At 47.2% G+C, this 17,293-nt stretch overlaps 1 protein-coding gene across 1 annotated transcript; it reads left to right on the top strand.

Annotated features, from left to right (window-relative positions):
• Positions 1-14,713: 14,713 nt before the first annotated feature.
• LOC141022084 (uncharacterized) lies at positions 14,714-16,872 on the top strand. The gene is made up of 2 exons (XM_073497966.1): positions 14,714-15,502; positions 16,255-16,872. Exons 1-2 carry the CDS (start codon positions 14,714-14,716, stop codon positions 16,870-16,872), a joined length of 1,407 nt encoding a protein of 468 aa, XP_073354067.1.
• The last annotated feature ends 421 nt before the right edge of the window (positions 16,873-17,293 follow it).

The following is a 17,293-nucleotide window of genomic DNA, read 5'->3' as shown; positions in this document are numbered from 1 at the left end:
CTGTAATCTAGAAACCGTTTTTAGCAACTAAATTCCCATTTTAAATAGGAATCTTGCTCGTTGGAGGATTTTTTTTCTCGGGTCGTGATAAAATTGCCTTTTTTTTGCAATTTTATTGCCTAAGTTGTTCGACCTGAACTTCCCCCTGTGCTAGGTTGAACTTCCGCCAACATTGCCCAAATGGGTCTTGCGATATACCGTTGGAAAGCTATATACATTAGTATCATAACCCAAGTTAAATTTTTGGCAAAATGTAAGCGGCTTAAGAGCAGTTTTGAAAACCGTTTTTTCTTCACACAAAAAACGTGAATCGTATTTTCGATCACATTTCTAAACCGTTTATCGGCATGAGGCAAATAATATGGCGTTGGAAAGCTGCTGTAAAACCGCTCCTTCCACATGTGGAAAGTTTTCTCTAGTTCCCTATGGTTAAAGAGTAATTTGGCAAATCGTAAAATATCGCAAACCGAACAGCCGAGTTCGTATTTTTGATGCCATTCCTAAATGGCTAATCTAATTGAGGCAAATGATATGGCGTTGGAAAACTTTTGAAAATGCGCTACTTTCTCATGTTGAAAGTTTTTTCTAATTTTGAACGGTTTATGAGTAATTTAGAAAACGGTACAAGTTCCACCGAGTTCGTATTTTCGATCTATTTTTTGAACCGTACATCCGAATGTAGCAAATGATATGGCGTTGTAAATCTTGAAAAAATGCGAAACTTTTTGATATATATTGTTTCTCCCAATTCATTACGGTTTTACGTCAATTTTGAAAATGGCTAAAAACGTATTTTCGTTGTAATTTTTACAAACTTTATCGAAACGGGGCAAATAATATACCGTTGAAAAGCTACGGAAAATGCGAAACTTTTTCATGTTGATGGTTTTTTCTGATTCCTGGCCGTTTTCAAGTAATTTCAAAAACGGTGAGATCATGTGTTCTACCTTTTTCGCGAAACAGATTCTTCGAAAATGCACCGCGTGAAGAACTTGAACTTCTTGGTGTGTGTACTTGAACTTCACTCTGCATGATAACAGCCGTTACTAAAGTGAAATAGAGAGAAGTTCAAAGTGATAACTGCCGGAAGTTCATGTACTGCATGGTGTGTGTTTTTTATGTTCAAAAAACACGAAAAAGATGTTGTGTCTCATGTTTTAAAATAATTCTCTCAATCCATTACAAATTTGGAACAAAAATACTCTACATGAAAAAAGTACTTTTCTATTCAACTACTTTCCTAGGGGTATATTTGTATGCTCTATTCAAAAATTAAATTGGTTTTCAAAAAAACGATTTGCAGCAGCTTTCCAACGCCATATTATTTGCCTCATTCCGATAAATGGTTTAGAAATGGGATCGAAAATACGATTCGCGTTTTTTGTATGAAGAAAAAACTGTTTTCAAAACTGCTCTTAAACCGCTTAGATTTTGCAAAAAATTTAACTTGGGTCTTGATACTCGTGTCCATAGCTTTCCAACGGTATATCGCAAGCCCCATTTGGGCAATGTTTTGTGGAAGTTCAACTACTACTGCTGGGACATGTCAGGTAGTTATCAAAATATTATTCTCATCCCGTGATCAGAATATTATTACCATTTCTAAGAAAAGTAAAACTATGAAGTTCAATTTACAAAAACAAAATGTTTTGTGCTTATTTAAAAACATATTTCCTTTCTAAGAATATGACTAAGAAGTTAAAATTAAAATAACGGAAAAGTTCGAAGTATATAAAAAACTCAGATTTGTTACAAGAAGTGCATGTGCACCTCCGTGCACGGTTCAGAATTTATATTGCGGGACGTCCGACCTCCAATTACATGTTTAAAAATGGCAAAAAATGACGTCTGAGCTTCAATTGTGTGTAATTCGACGTATATACAAAAATGCGACAGAAGTTCATAGTGAAAACAACGAGAAGTTCAAGTACTGCAAGGAATGCATTTCAGGTGAGAAATAAAAGTATAGAAAAATAAAAGCTTAAAAAGGTTGTTGAAAGAAGTTCAAGTGCTCTGTCTGCAGAAGTTAAAAAATTGTTGCGAGAGGTTCACCTTGTACTTCCATGTTCGAAAACACAAAAAAGACATTTTTTTGCGTTTTAAAATAATTCTCTCAATCTATAAAGAAGTTTAGTTATTATTTGGGAGCACTTTGATTTCAAAAAATAAAAAAAATTCAAATTATAAAAATGGAAAAAGTTCATGTACTACATGGTATGTGTTTAATATGGGAAAAATTAAAAGGCAAGGTCCATGTTTTTTGTTCTTATAAGTTCAAGTCCTCGGTCGGAGAAAGTTAAAAAAAATTATTATGAGAGAGGTTTGTACAAAAGGAATATCATTTGTGTAACACTAACGAATGGATGAGAAAAATACAAACGAAAATACGTCATAGAAGTTCAACGTGAAACAGCAGGAAGTTCAACTACTACACTGAATGAATTCCAGATGAAAAACTTTTAAAACCGTCGCGAGTATGAAAAAATGATCAACACGGGAAAGTTGCGTGTTTACAGCAACCTTCCAACGATATATCACTTGCTTAATTCCGGTGAGTGGATGGAGAGTTGCAAGCAAAAAAAAGCACGTGAAAAGTAGAGTGAAGTTCAAGTACACACACCGAGAAGTTCAAGTTCTTCACGCGGTGCATTTTCGAAGAATCTGTTTCGCGAAAAAGACAGAACACATGATCTCACCGTTTTTGAAATTACTTGAAAACGGCCAGGAATCAGAAAAAACCATCAACATGAAAAAGTTTCGCATTTTCCATAGCTTTTCAATGGTATATTATTTTCCCCGTTCCGATAAAGTTTGTAAAAATTACAACGAAAATACTTTTTTAGCCATTTTCAAAATTGACGTAAAACCGTAATTAATTGGGAGAAACAATATATATCAAAAAAATTCGCATTTGTTCAAGATTTCCAATGCCATATCATTTGCTGCATTCGGATGTACGGTTAAAAAAATAGATCGAAAAATACGAACTCGGTGCAACTTGTACCGTTTTCTAAATTACTCTTAAACCGTTCAAAATTAGAAAAAACTTTCAACATGAGAAAGTAGCGCATTTGCTCTTAAATCTTAAGCTTTCGAATGCCATATCATTTGCCTCAATTGGATTAGCGGTTTAGAAATGCCATAAAAAATACGAACTCGGCTGTTCGGTTTGCGAAATTTTATGATTTTCTAAATTACTCTTTAACCATAGGGAATTAGAGAAAACTTTCCACATGTGGAAGGAGTGGTTTTGCAGCAGCTTTCCAACGCCATATTATTTGCCTCATTCCGAATAAACGGTTTAGAAATGCGATCGAAAATACGATTCACGTTTTTTGTGTGAAGAAAAAACGGTTTTCAAAACTGCTCTTAAACCGCTTACATTTTGTCAAAAATTTAACTTGGGTTATGATACTGATGTACATAGCTTCCAACGGTATATCGCAAGCCCCATTTGGGCAATGTTGGCGGAAGTTCAACCTAGCACAGGGAAAGTTCAAGTCGAACAACTCAGGCAGTAAAATTGCAAAAAACGCAATTTTATCACGACCCGAGAGAAAAATCCGCCAACGAGCAAGATTCCTATTTAAAATGGGCATTTAGTTGCTAAAAACCGTTTCTATATTACACTGACATCATATAGAACACGACAAATCAGAATAATTCGCGCGGGGAGACACGGTTGCGAAGATAGCCCAAAGGTCGGGTTCCTACAGAGGGAAGTGCAGGCGTGTAACTCAGGAAGTTCATGTTTTGATCAGAATAATGTTTATGTGTATATATATATATATATATATATATATATATATATATATATATATATATATATATATGAATAAAACTCAACACAATTGATGATAATAAAATAAAATTGTGAATATTGTTGATGTACTTCAAGTTGTTGTAAACTTCTACCCTTCTCACAGGTCGTTTGGTGCATGAACTCGCAAACGTAGTATCCACATAAATTATTCCCTTGTCCCTGCCTCGAGCACTTTAAGAGAATAGAGTTCAATCAAAATAATAATCAAGCGTGATAATGGTATTGAAACTAGAATCAACAGATGCGCGGAGCTAACTAGTACTACTTACATTGAGGTGTTGAAATTCCAGCTCCTCTTTCCATGCACCCCTAACCTTCTTGGTGAACTCTTTCCAAACCCTGCCCGGCAAAGAAAATGAATAAAGGAGTTATTAATTACTTGATATCGGGAAATGAATGAAAGTTGTCGATATAGTGCGATAATGATTGAAATTACTTCTGGAGCATTTTTTTTAGGTCCGCCCACATCTCACGGTCTTTACGTGACAAGTCCATCACAAGTACTTTTCCTGCGTCAAACTGAATGACTAGCAGAATAAAGTGGAAGCTGCATGCGCACGCATAACACATCAATTACACTTAACATTGAGTAAGCGAAACAGAATGTGTACAAGATAGTATGACACTCACTTGAAGTTATAAGGAAATAGTATTTTTCCCTTTTGTGTTGTTGTTTAATCCACGCCCTAGGCAAGATCTTCTCCGTATCCTTGGCGTTCAATTGTACCGTAACTTCATGAATAGTATTTGGGTTAATAAACCCAATGTCATAGATTTTTCCTGTTTTGCATTCGAGGATCTTCTTCCTGCATAATATAGTGAGGATAATTATACATGCAATGAACGAGCTGAGCTAGAGACTTAATTATAGAAATGATACTTACAAACCATAGCAACTAACGATAGATGTGTCGATGGTGTCTGGCTTGAATAACTGAAATAAGTCTTCAAATTCAACGTGAATCTCCTCCTCTCCATTGAAGTAATGCTCATCTCTTATTCCCATAATGAGCCCTTTGCTCCCTTCCTTTGAGGCTTTCATGTACCAGTCATGCAATCTTCGCACTTACGTTGGTACATCCTTTATCTCCTCAGGTCTGACGAGAGGCTTCCCGTGCTCGTATCTATAGGTTACCTCAGTCGTGGGGAACTTTACCTCCTCGCTTAAGTAATCACCCAAAGTGAAACCAAGATCAGCGTCCGCTACCCCCGGATCATTAGCGATATCGGTAAACACCTTGAGCGGGCGGCACGATTGTTTTTTCTGTTCGCCGAGATGGGGAGTTGTTTTCCCCTTGCACTACGGCTACTTCCCGACCACTTCAGTTCTCCATGTGACTTCATAATAGAGCGGTCATAGTTTGATAGCGGCGGAGGCGACGGTGGTTTTGCCAGGTTTTCCAAACACGCTTCACTTTTGCCGAATCTATTTGCTCCTTTCGCTCGGGCCGTTTCGGCGCAAGCTGGCATTTCACATCGGCATCCACGACCTTATTGAGTTCCTCATCACTCGGTTTGTCTGGTAACTTTGCAGGAGCCTTCTGAACGCTTATTGTACCTGCTCTAGATTTCTTCGTAGTTGTGCTACTAGCCGTTGGAGCAGCGGTTCTCTTCCGCCATTGCTGAGGCGGCGGAGGAGGCGGAGTGTGCTGACGCGGCGGAAGAGGCGGGGTGAGCTGACGTGGTGGATTCTACTAAGGGTCCTCCTCCGACAAAGTGTGCTAAGGCCGCGGCGACAAGGAGTGTGCTGACGCGGTGCAGACGGCTGAGGCAACGGAGATAGAGCTGGAGTGTGAGGAGTCTGCTGAGGGGCCTCCTCTAGTGGAGTCTGCTGATGTGGCCTCCAATGTGGAAGCACGATGTGTTCCTTTCTCCATAGAACGGTAGTCCTTAGGGCATCTCCTAGTGTAGTGTCCCCTTCACATGTAGGCCAATCAAGCTCCAGCCGCTCAAATTCCTTAAGAACTTCATCCACCCCGACAATAGCATAGCCATCTGGAGTCGTCCTACAATGGTAAGTTCCATCAGGTACATGAGGTAAGGCATAGCCGACCCCCACCTTCACGATATATTCATGCATTTCGCATGTAGATCACAATGTTCCCTCTGCGTGATATCATCCACGGGGTAGCGAGGAGCCGTGATATCACCTATGGGCCAAACAAGCTCCGTGGAAGCCACGCTGCTTTTCCACTGAGATGGTGGGGTAGCTCCGTGCGCAGTATCGAATGTAGGATATTCTTGCCACTGAGATGGGATGGTAGCTCACTCGCTAGGTGCCTCTATTTGCTTTTGCTGCAACACAACTATTTCTTCTGCCTTCTGCATCCTGTCAGTATTTTGTTTCTTCTTTCTCCCTCGGCTTCTGTAAGTATCATTGCTGTCAGGAAACCCATCCTTCCACGAAACGGAGCCTGATGTACCTTGTGTTCGTCCAGGGTGTTCAGGATTCCCGACGGCGCGTGTCAGCACGTCCTTTTCTCTGTCGGGATGGAACTTCCCTTCCTACACGTCCTTCATTTCATCTTGAATGACTTTGAAGGGTGTTGCAAGTTGAGCTTTTATATAAACACACTTCCCTGTTTCCGGGTTCAACGTTCCCACATGCCCGTTCAGACCACGGCAATGGCTCTGGATCGATCCCTTTAGTACTCTGGTCATCCTCAGTTTTCTCCCACTTAGTCCTGGCAAACTTGTAGCCATGTGACCCCGTAACATGGTGATATTTCTTCTTTGCAGCATTCTGCTTGTTTATTTTTGACCTTTTCTTACCTACCTCCGATGTCTTGTACGCCACAAATGTGGGCGAGTGATCTTTTAACTTCGCATCTGCTCAGGTGAATGTTGGAGTCTTCTTTTGCAGGACATACTTTTCGTGCAATCTTTTCTTCCAGTTATTGAATTGTTCGGCCATCTTCTTAAGAGCCCACGCCTTGACTTGTTGGTCTATGACATTGTTATTTGGATCCACCTCTGGTGGTAGGGTGAAATTTGTCATCAGCATATTCAAAAGCGTTTTTTGGATCTATCGTCGACATAAGAACCTCCATCATCCGACTTTGGCTTATTCCATTCTTGAATGCTGATCGGGATGTTGTCCCTAACAACTACTCCGCACTAACTTATAAATCGGTCTGCGGCCCACTTGGGAAGAGTCGGTTTGCATCTGCAACGATTGCTTCGATCGTGAACCCTTCATTCTCCTCAACCTTTTCTTTGGGCCTCGTCTGGTTATAGAAGTATGGCTCGATCCGGAGGGCTAAAAGAAGAAAGAAGTGTTAATATATGTACATACAAATCAATTAATGCATCTAGTCAGCAGAGGCTTAATTAATATATATACCTCACAGGACTTTGCAACAGTTAAGGCTCCAACACAGGAATCGTCATCTTCTCCCTCCATTCGATCACTGCAGCCCTCATCTTCTTCCTCCATTCGATCATCGGAGTCGTCATCTTCTCTTCCCTCACCATCGGAGTCGTTGAGATAATGTGAGGCGATATAATCATCTCCCTCGGGGATAATTTCCCCCAACATCATTTCTCCCTTTCTGTCACTTGGATATTGAAACCCGTCAGGTTGAACCTACTACAACGCACTACTCCCACCGATAAAATATCAATCTAGTTGGCGAAAGCATAGCAATAAATCGGAGAGCGTTACGAAGCTATAAAGTTCATGCAAATAAGAGACAATATATGTTAGAGGTATCTCAGATACTTTTCATGAATAATCTGAACATAAACCCACAATTCATCGGATCCCAACAAACACACCGCACAAAAGGATTACATCAGATGGATCAAAGAGAAGATGCGATGATCATTGTATTAAAGATCATATGAGAGAGAGAGATAGCCCTCTAGGTCCCAGCTATGGACCTATAGGTCTATGTTGAACTACTCACACATCATCATGAGGGCAGCACGGTTGATGAAGAGGCCCTCCGTGATCGATCCCCCCTCCGGCAGGGTGCTGGAATGGAGCTCCAGATGGGATCGCGGCGGAACAATGACTTGTGGCGGCGGAAAAAGATTTTTGAGGCTCTCCTGAGAGTTTCCAGGATTAATAAGAATTTATAAGTCGGAGAACAAGATCGGAGAGCCACAGGGGGACCACAAGCCATCAGGGCACGCTTCGATGGCCTGTGGAGCCTCCATGCAGCTCCTGGCCATCCTCCGAAGCTCGTTGGTCTTGTTTTGGTCTAGAAAAAATCGTCAATAAGTTTCGTGGCAATTGGACTTCGTTTGGTAAAGGAAATCTGCAAAGTAAAAAACACGCACAAAACAACAACTGGCACTTGGCATTGGGTCAATAGTTTAGTGCTCAAAAATATTATAAATTGGTAAATAATGACCCAAAAAGTATCTAAGAATGATAATATATCAGCATGGAACAATAAAAAATTATAGATACGTTGGAGACGTATCACCCCCACATAAAATCATGGACAAATAGGGCTCGATGTCCCTGCCTGTGGTCGTCGGTCCACGCCCAGTCCATGCACACCCAACGGGGAGGAAGGGCCCGACACCGAGGGCCACGGAGAGGTCGCCTACGTGCGGTTTGTTGTCGTTTAAATCCTCAGAAATTATCGGGGCCTAGAAATTCATGAGGCCTTGCGTGCCGTCTTCGAACGGCCCCCGGAGGGTGTGATAAAAATTTGAGGCCGTTCCGCAGAAGCCTTCATGGAGGTTGTGTGGAAACTGGACCTTCTCCTAGGAACGATCTTGATTCGGAGAGAGGGGCGCGTCTTGTTTGTGAAGTTGGTGTGGTGCCCTCTCATCCATTGGACTTGAATCTTTTTCTGGGATCACCAAAGTCCATTCGAAGGCACGTTCCAGGTCATGGCATTTTCCGGGGGCCGCCAGGCAAATTCCATGCATTTAGTGCATTTCTAGGGTTTAATGCCAGAAATTAGAGATCTGCGGGGGCCCCTACAAAAATCATGGACATATAGGGCTCGATGTCCCTGCCGGTGGTCCCCGTTCCATGCCCGATCACTGCGCGACCAACGGTGAGGAAGAGCCCCGCACCGGGGGCCACGGAGAGGTCGCCTGCGTGCGGGTTGTTGCCGTTTCAATCCTCGGAAATTATGGGGGCCTAGAAATTCATGAGGCCTTGCGCGGCATCTTCGAATGGCCCCCGGAGGGTGTGATAAAAATTTGAGGCCGTTCCGCAGAAGCCTTAACGGAGGTTGTGTTGAAACTGGACCTTCTCCTAGGAAAGATCTTGATTCGAAGAGGGGGCGCGTCTTGTTTGTGCAGTTCGTGCGGTGCCCGGTCATCCGCTGGAATTGAAACCTTTTCTGGGATTACTAGGGTCCATTCGAAGGCACATGCCAGGTCATGGCATTTCCGGGGGCCGCCAGCCATATTCCGTGCATTTTAGTGCATTTCTAGGGTTTAATGCTAGAAATTGGAGATCTGCGGGCCCCCCTACAATAATCATGGACATATACAGCTCGATGTCCCTGTCGATGGTCCCCGGTCCATGTGTGGTCACTGCGCGACCAACGGGGAGGAAGGGCCCGGCACCGGGTGCCACGGAGAGGTCGTCTGCGTGCGGTTTGTTGCCGTTTAAATCCACGGAGAGGCCTTGCGCGGTATCTTCGAACAGTCAGAGGAGGGCGTGATAAAAATTTGAGGCCGATCCGCAGAAGCCTTCACGGAGGATGTGTTGAAACTCGACCTTCTCCTAGCAAAGATCTTGATTCAGAGAGGGGGCGCGTCTTGTTTGTGAAGTTGGTACGGTGCCCGCTCCTCCGTTGGACTTGAAACTTAAACCTAGCAAAACCCATATATCTTCTTTTTTCCTTAATTTTAGGTTAACATATCAGTGTCACTAGGGGTCGAAGATGGGGACGTCGACAAGCTATGCTAGTAGGACGTCACCACTGGAACAGAGGGCGGCCATCATCGGAGAGATCGCTCGTTCCTCGACAGAGATGGCGGGCTCCCTCATCGGGATCGCTCGTTTATCTTTTGAGAGGTCGGCCTTTCTCGCTGAGGTCGCTCGTTTAGCGGTTGAGAGGCAGATAGCCTTCATCGAGCGCGCTCATGCGGCGGCTGAGAAGGCTACCTCGCTCATTGATATGACCTCCCCCTTCGAGGAGAGTGCTCGTGTAGGGGCCGCGAGGGCAGCCGCCTACGACAACAGCTACCAGGCAGCGGTCACGAGGGTCGCTATCTACGACGCGCGCGCTGCTACATCTGTCATGACGGCGGCCCTCGACGACGAGAGTGCTTGTGCAGCGGTGCAGAGGGTTGTTTTATCCGCCTCAGAAGCAAGTGTATCTGTCTACACCGCGGTGGCCACCCTTTCAAGAATTCCACCTATCTACCCCTTATCCACGAGATTGAGTAGGGCTAGCTGAAGATGTAGCCGGTGGCCACCCTTGCAAGAATTCCACCTATCTACCCCTTATCCACGAGATTGAGTAAGGCTAGCTGAAGATGTAGCCAGCGGAGAGTTCATCTCTACTCCTAATTGCTCAGTTGGTAGAATAGCATCCTGTTTTTTTTTTTTCAACCGGTTTAATTTCATCTTCCCACCATCACTGGGTTTTTTCGTCTCTCCTCCCACCATCCCTCCCACCTTGGTCCATCAGTTTATTTTTCTCTTCACTCTTTCATTACAAATCAGCACTTTCCTAAAGTATGATAAATCACAGATCTACGTTCTTAAGTTAGCCAAATCAATCGATTCCTCTCATTAGTGCAATTTGTTTTAGAAAACAAATAACATGTTTTTAGGAAACAAATACAGATTTTAATCTGACTTTCCTAACTTATCCAAATCAATCAATCCCTCTTATTAGTGCAATTTATTTTAGAAACAAAAATAGATTTTCAGAAAACAAATAACAGTTTTTAATCTAACTTACCTAACTTATCCAAATCAAGCAATCCCTCTCTTTTTTTTTGAGGATCTCCGATCCCTCTAATTGGTGCAACTTATTTTAAGAAACAAATAGCATATTTTCAGGAAAGAAATAAAGGATTTTAAGGAAATTAATATATAAATCATGACAAACAAATCTCGCACGGGCGACTTTTTTTTTTAGGGGTTCGCATGGGCGACTTGGTAGTGTGCGTTCCACGTTTTTTTCGTGTATCCTCCTACCTCACACCTAACGATCCCCTCGCACCTAAAAATCTCCGAGTCAAGTCTGTTTTAAACCTTGAATTTATAGAGATCGTCGAAATCAAACCCTCACTTCTGAATCCCTGAAATCGGTACCCTAACCTCTCGGATCCCGGCCAATATCAACCTTACATCCACCAAGACCTATTTGTGAAATTAAAAGACAATCCCGGTCGGGATTACTATGTGCTCTCGCTGAGTAAGCGGCCCTACGCGTCATATCCATTTTCTTCCCAGCTACTGTTGGGTCTAATTACCTGAGCGACTATGCTCACTACGGCATGCCCCAGCGTCTCCCATGTGTGTCCTGCTGCCGGCTAGGTGTCCACGCAGATCCCAGTATGTACCGTGCCGCCGGCCTTGCGTGTAGTTCTGAGACATCGAAGCCGTGCTCTGTGGCGGACATGGCTCGTCCACTGAACAGCAGTTCCTAGTCGCCGGCCTTGCTCCGCGTGCCGCTCAACATGCCCATAGTGTGTGTTTTGCCGAGTTCCACCAGTACAGATCCCTCAAGCTAGCAGTGTGTAAGTTGCTATGTACGTGAGCTAGCTCCTGATTAATCCATCCACCTGCTTGCTTGCATCATAGCTAGTGTTCGCCGGAGAGTACTGGGCGACGATTCGGCGTCTTGGGGTTGTGCGTGTTCGCCCACGGTGACATGCTCCAGCACGGTCACCTTCTCGTACGTGGAACCAGCTCCGAGCTTCCATTTGAGCTCGCGTTTGTACATCTTGCAGCGGCCCACCTTCCCAACGATGTGATTGCCAAGGGACTAGAGCACGAAGCCGAGCAGGCCCATGTAGCCTCTGTAAGCGCGCAACGTCGCGCACCTCCAGCCGGCCATCGCCAAGACGGAGGTCGCTTTCACGCGGGTCCGCGCGTCCACCCAGCGGCTCTTGCGTCTTGCCGCGCCGGTCTCCTGCATCCTCGACGTGCATATGTTATCTCACCGCGTCGGCGTGCACCGGCCACCTCCACGCCATGCGCGGCATCGCACGCCGCCTCCTTGCAGTTTCTGATCTTCCTCTCACGTCTCTCGCCGCCAGCACTGGCGCCGGCCACGTCGTGCTTTGCATGGAGCGGACCTCCATGGATGCCCCGCGCGAGCCATGTTGACTAAAGAACACCATATACGGGAGCCCTCCATGCGGTCTTCCATGGATTCCAATGGTACAACACAGTCTCTAATTTCAGGAGAGAGGGGGGCAAGGGGATTAGGATAGAAGAAGGATATGACATGTGGGGCAGGTATGTCAGTGGGGGTAGACTGTGATCCCGGGCAGGATGGATCTTTTTCCGGTGCGCCAAACTGGTCCAGGGTTGGTATTGGCCGGGATTACTACAAAGGTTAGGGTTTGAACTTCAGGGATTCGGATGTTAGGGTTCGATTCCGACGAACTGTACGAGTTTAAGGTTTAAAACAGACTTTACTCAAAATCCCCCCTTGCTCGAAAAAATCGGTTGACGACCACCTATTGAGCCCCCTCACACGAAAAAAACCGGATGAAGACCATATAGCGAGGCCCCCTCGCATGAAAAAGACCCGCACGAACCAAGGAGCGAGGCTCCCTCGCAAAAGAAAAAACCTGACGATCGAGGCTACCCTCGATTTATTCGCTACAAGGATGGCAACCATGCCCTAGACGTCATCGCGGATCCTTTAGCCGCCGCCGATCTATTCGCTAGGGTTCCTCACACCACGTGATTCTCGGAGTGTTGTTCCTACGACGGTGGACAGAGACTTCGATGCGGAGGCGGGCACGGGAGAAGCGAAGGAGCGGAGGCCATGACTGGGGAGCAGGTCACGCGCCGCCTTAGGGACAGGAGCGTCAGCGCTGGATCCAGGTACGCCCTTGGCATGGTCGCACGCGGGATGCCCTCAGGTAGGTCCATGCCGTAGCCCAGGTCGGGATCGGGCTGACAACGGCAATGGCCACTCTGTTCAACCATGCACATAGGCCCCCAGGTCCATGGCACAAGTATCACTACCAACAGGTTGAACCGATGAATGTTGGTATTTAGATCTTGCCCTGTGGAGCAGGACCATGTCTATGGAGGTGTCTTCAGAATCGATGGTGCATCAAAAAAATTGACGTGAAGAACCTGCAGGATGAGATAAACGATTCAGATATGGTTATTTTCCCATCCCTCTGTAGTTCTTCTTATGGTGCTTCTCATTGAATTTTTCTTTTTTACCTTTGTTCCCATATGGCTGCAAGCAACCTTGAGAACGGAAGCTAGCTAGCTCAGTGTGGCACCGCCGAGGACAACGCATGGCTCGCTATCAAGGTCATTCGCACATAGGCGCTGCAGAACAGCAGGCGCAACACTGCCAGTTGTTGCCCTGATGTAGTGATGCGGGTCAGAGAGAGCTAGGATGCATGTGGCGACGAGAGGATGTATATGCCAGCTCCTCCGCCTTCAACATGTTAATTATACGTGAGTTTTTTCCTTTCCCCTTTTTACTTTTGATTATGCAAGTGGATAAAGGTTTTAGGTTGTGACCTCTCTTTTCTTTTAATGCTCAGGTCTGTCCTCTTACAATGAAAGATTATCCATATTGGCAGCTCCTATTTTTTATGTGTGCTTTACTCTTCATATTTTGATGCCTATGCATTTAACTGAAAATGTAATATAGAGGACCAAGATTCTTCCTGGGAAAGTAACAGTAGCATAACTAAAATTATTCTACCTATTTTTATGTGTGCTTTATTTTAATTTTCTACCGGTGTGTAATTTGTGTTTGTGAATGTTAGGTTTGAATTAAACTAAATCCAAGCAGAATAACTCACAAATGAAGATGCCAAGCTGCGTATCGACGCTTTGCTTTTGACTGCATCTTCAACCTCGTCCGACAATGCCATACATTGCTTCTTTAACCTCCTTCGGAACCCTTCCTCACGGACACCAAGCCTGCCATCCTTCACGCTGCCAAAATGCTAGACAAAAGTTCACCAGAAAAAACGATTCCATCGTCGGGATCAACATCGTAGGGTCGTTGACTTGGCTGGTCTCTTCGATGTAACTGACATTGGTGGGTCCATGTGGTTGGAGAGACTGTTTCTCCAGGATGCTGATGCTATCATGTTCATGTACACGCTGACATGATAGTGCTTGACTTCTGGGAGCAGGTCGGCAACCTCCGCCTCTTGGACCAAGTAAGCTTTGTTGGCCATCTAAATAATCCTACTCTCTTATTTCTTTTTCTGATTGATGATTGATTCGATTTGCATGAAGGAATTCTGTAAGAAAGAGTACAAGCTAACTCAAAATCATCTCTTAGCTGATCAATCTTGTAATTATAAAGCAAAATTAAGCTACCAAAATGATTTAGTTTGGTAGAGAATTTAGCAATATTAACTTCTTGGTTTAGTTACCTATGCAATGGAGAACCCATGCAAATTAAGAATGAAAGGTTGATTGTTATCTGACAATCTGCTTTTCTTTGGGTTGGTATTGTTAAGCTACATGTATATGTGTGTGTGAGTACTGTACGTAGTCTCTACATCAGGCTAGTATAGCGTACGTGTGTGCAGTTTTCCCTTACGCACACACGTCCCTCCACCTCTCGAGCATGGCCACTCCACGATCTCCATCGTGGCTCAAGTGCCCGCTGCTCTCCTGTATATGTAACCTCTCAGATGAATGGAATCGGTGTGTTCTATCTCTTTCCCTAAAACATGGTATCAGACGCTGCCGCAACCAACCCATTTGCGCCCGATCTGACCTCTCCTTCCGCTGCCATGGACACCAATCCCCTAGCCACCCCTGACACCTCTGACGACGATGCGTCCGCTCCGGCCGCGAACGCGCCTCCGCCCTCTGCTCTGGCGCACGCCCCGCCCGCGAGCGCGCCTCTGTCCACCGCGCCCCCGGCGCCGCTGCTCGCGCCTGGCGCTTTTCCGTCTACGGTCCTGCAGACCATCGACATCCGGCACCACGTTCCGGTCACCCTCGACCTTCATGCCGGCAACTACGCCCAATGGCGCGGCTTCTTCCTCACCATTGTCGGCATGTTCGGCGTGCGCGACCACCTCGTCGCTCCTGCCGCCCCTCGCCGTCGTGATCCCGAATGGGTCATGGTCGACCACTGCGTCGTTCATTGGCTCTACTCCACCGTCTCTCCCGAGCTGCTCGACGCCGTGATGCAGCCCGACGACACTGCCGACGTGCTCTGGGCTGCGATCGAGGGCATCTTCCGCGACAACAACCTCTCCCGGGCGGTGTATCTCGATGCCGAGTACCACGCTGTGGTGCAGGGCGATCTCACGGTGATGCAGTACTGCACTCGCCTTAAGTCCTTCGCCGATCAACTTCGCGACCTCGGCCAGCCTGTCTCCGAGCCGCAGCAACTGTTCAACATGCTGCGCGGGCTCGGGCGCCAGTACCACACCGCGATCCCCCACCTCACCTCGCGTGTCCCCCTGCCCACTTTTCTCGAGGCCCGCTCCTTCCTCCTCCTCGAAGAACATCGTGCCGAGCAGGCGGCTCGTCAGCAATCCGCCCATGCTCTCATCGCGGCGCGCCCGCCGGTCAGCCCAGCGCCCCCGACGCCTCCCTCCGACGGCGGGGCTGGTCGCGGGCGTGGGCGCAACCGCCGCCGCGGTCGGGGCAACCGGGGGGGGGGGGGGGGCTCGTCTTCGGCTCCACCCTCGACTCCACGCCCGGCTGCGTTACCAGGCTCCTCCCCGAGCGCCCACTCCTGGACAGGCATGGTCCAGGCGTGGCCCATGCCCTGGCGTGCGCCAGGGGCCGGCGTTCTCGGGTCCCGCCCGGGCGTCCCGACCCAGCAGGCTCTCTTTGCCGGTGGTGCGCCTGCAGCGCCCCTCCCATATGGCTACGGCGGGTATCCTGCGCTCCTCCCCGGTTCACCTACGGGTCGCCAGGGGCCAGCTCCAGCAGCGCGCCTCCACCACCGCAGCAGCCATGGGACATGGGTGGCCTCCAGACTGCGCTTCAGGCCGCGCACTCGTCCTCGCCGCCCCCACCGACCAGCACCTCGGACTCGTACATGGATTCGGGCGCCTCCTCGCACATGACCTCCAACCCTGGTACTCTCCACTCCCTTCGTCCTTCTTTTCCTCCTCGTGATATTATCGTTGGCAATGGCGGCCGCATGCCCATTACACACACTGGCCGCGGCTCGCTCATTGCTAACAACTCTCTCGAGCTCCACAATGTGCTCCTCTCTCCCTCCATCATTAGCAATCTTCTTTCTGTCCGACGACTTACTCGCGATAATCCTGTGTCTATGGAATTTGACGCCTTTGGGTTTTCTGTCAAGGATATCCGCACCCGCCTGGTGATCCTTCGGTGTGACTCGACCGGCGACCTGTACCCAGTGTGCTGCAACCCCGCCGTCCCGCGCGCTAGCTACTTCGCCGGCGTCGCGTCTGCTGAGTTGTGGCATAGCCGTCTTGGGCATCCCGGCAAGGAGGTGCTCCGTCGTGCTCTGGGCCAGTTCGAGTTCACCTGCGCGCCTTCCACTCCGCACTCCTGCTCGGCGTGTCGCCTCGGCAAGAACACACGCCTGCCGTTCGCTGTCTCCACGTCCACTAGCTATTTCCCGTTTCAGCTATTACACTTAGATGTTTGGACTTCTCCAGTTGTTAGCATTTCTGGTTTCGAATACTACCTCGTTATCATTGATAGTTGTACGCACTATGTATGGACATTTCCTCTTCGAAACAAGTCTGATGTGATTTGTGTGCTCACTGCTTTCTACGCCTATGTTCACACTCAATTTGAGCGTCCTATCCTGACTTTGCAAACCGATAATGGCCGCGAGTTTGACAACCTCGCCGTTCGCTCCCTTCTCTGTCGCCACGGTACAGTCCTTCGCCTGTCATGCCCCTACACGACCAACAAAACGGGGTTGCCGAGCGTGCTCTCCGCACTCTGAACGAGGCCGTGCACGCACTTCTCTTCCACGCCTCCCTTCCGCCTCGTTTCTGGGCTGAAGCACTCGCCACCGCCATGCTCCTTCACAATTACAAGCCCTGTGCGTCTAGCTCGCCGCGTACCCTGCATGAACTCCTCCTTGGTGTCGCTCCCGACTACTCCGCTTTGCGCGTTTTCGGCTGCCTATGTTATCCCAACACCACCTCGACTACGCGTCATAAGCTTGATGCTCGCTCTGTGGCATGTGTTTTCTTGGGCTATCCCCCAGATCATCGCGGTTATCGCTGCTACGACCCAACCACTCGTCGCGTGCTCACTTCTCGCCATGTTCGTTTTGACAAACTCACCATTCCCTTTGCCACGCCGCAGCTACCACCCGCTCCCACGATCTCTCCCCCACGCCTCGTGCCAGTGCCCACTCG

Source organism: Aegilops tauschii, chromosome 4 (genome assembly GCF_002575655.3).
Source record: "Aegilops tauschii subsp. strangulata cultivar AL8/78 chromosome 4, Aet v6.0, whole genome shotgun sequence".
In the NCBI taxonomy this organism is placed as follows: Eukaryota; Viridiplantae; Streptophyta; class Magnoliopsida; order Poales; family Poaceae; genus Aegilops; species Aegilops tauschii.
This window is presented reverse-complemented; position numbering and strand designations above follow the sequence as displayed.

Coding starts and splice junctions, on each gene's coding strand:
- LOC141022084 (XM_073497966.1), top strand. CDS start 14,714: ATGGACACCAATCCCCTAGCCACCCCTGACACCTCTGACGACGATGCG. Junction 15,503..16,254: donor TCATCGCGGCGCGCCCGCCG/GTCAGCCCAGCG, acceptor TTTTCTGTCAAG/GATATCCGCACCCGCCTGGT.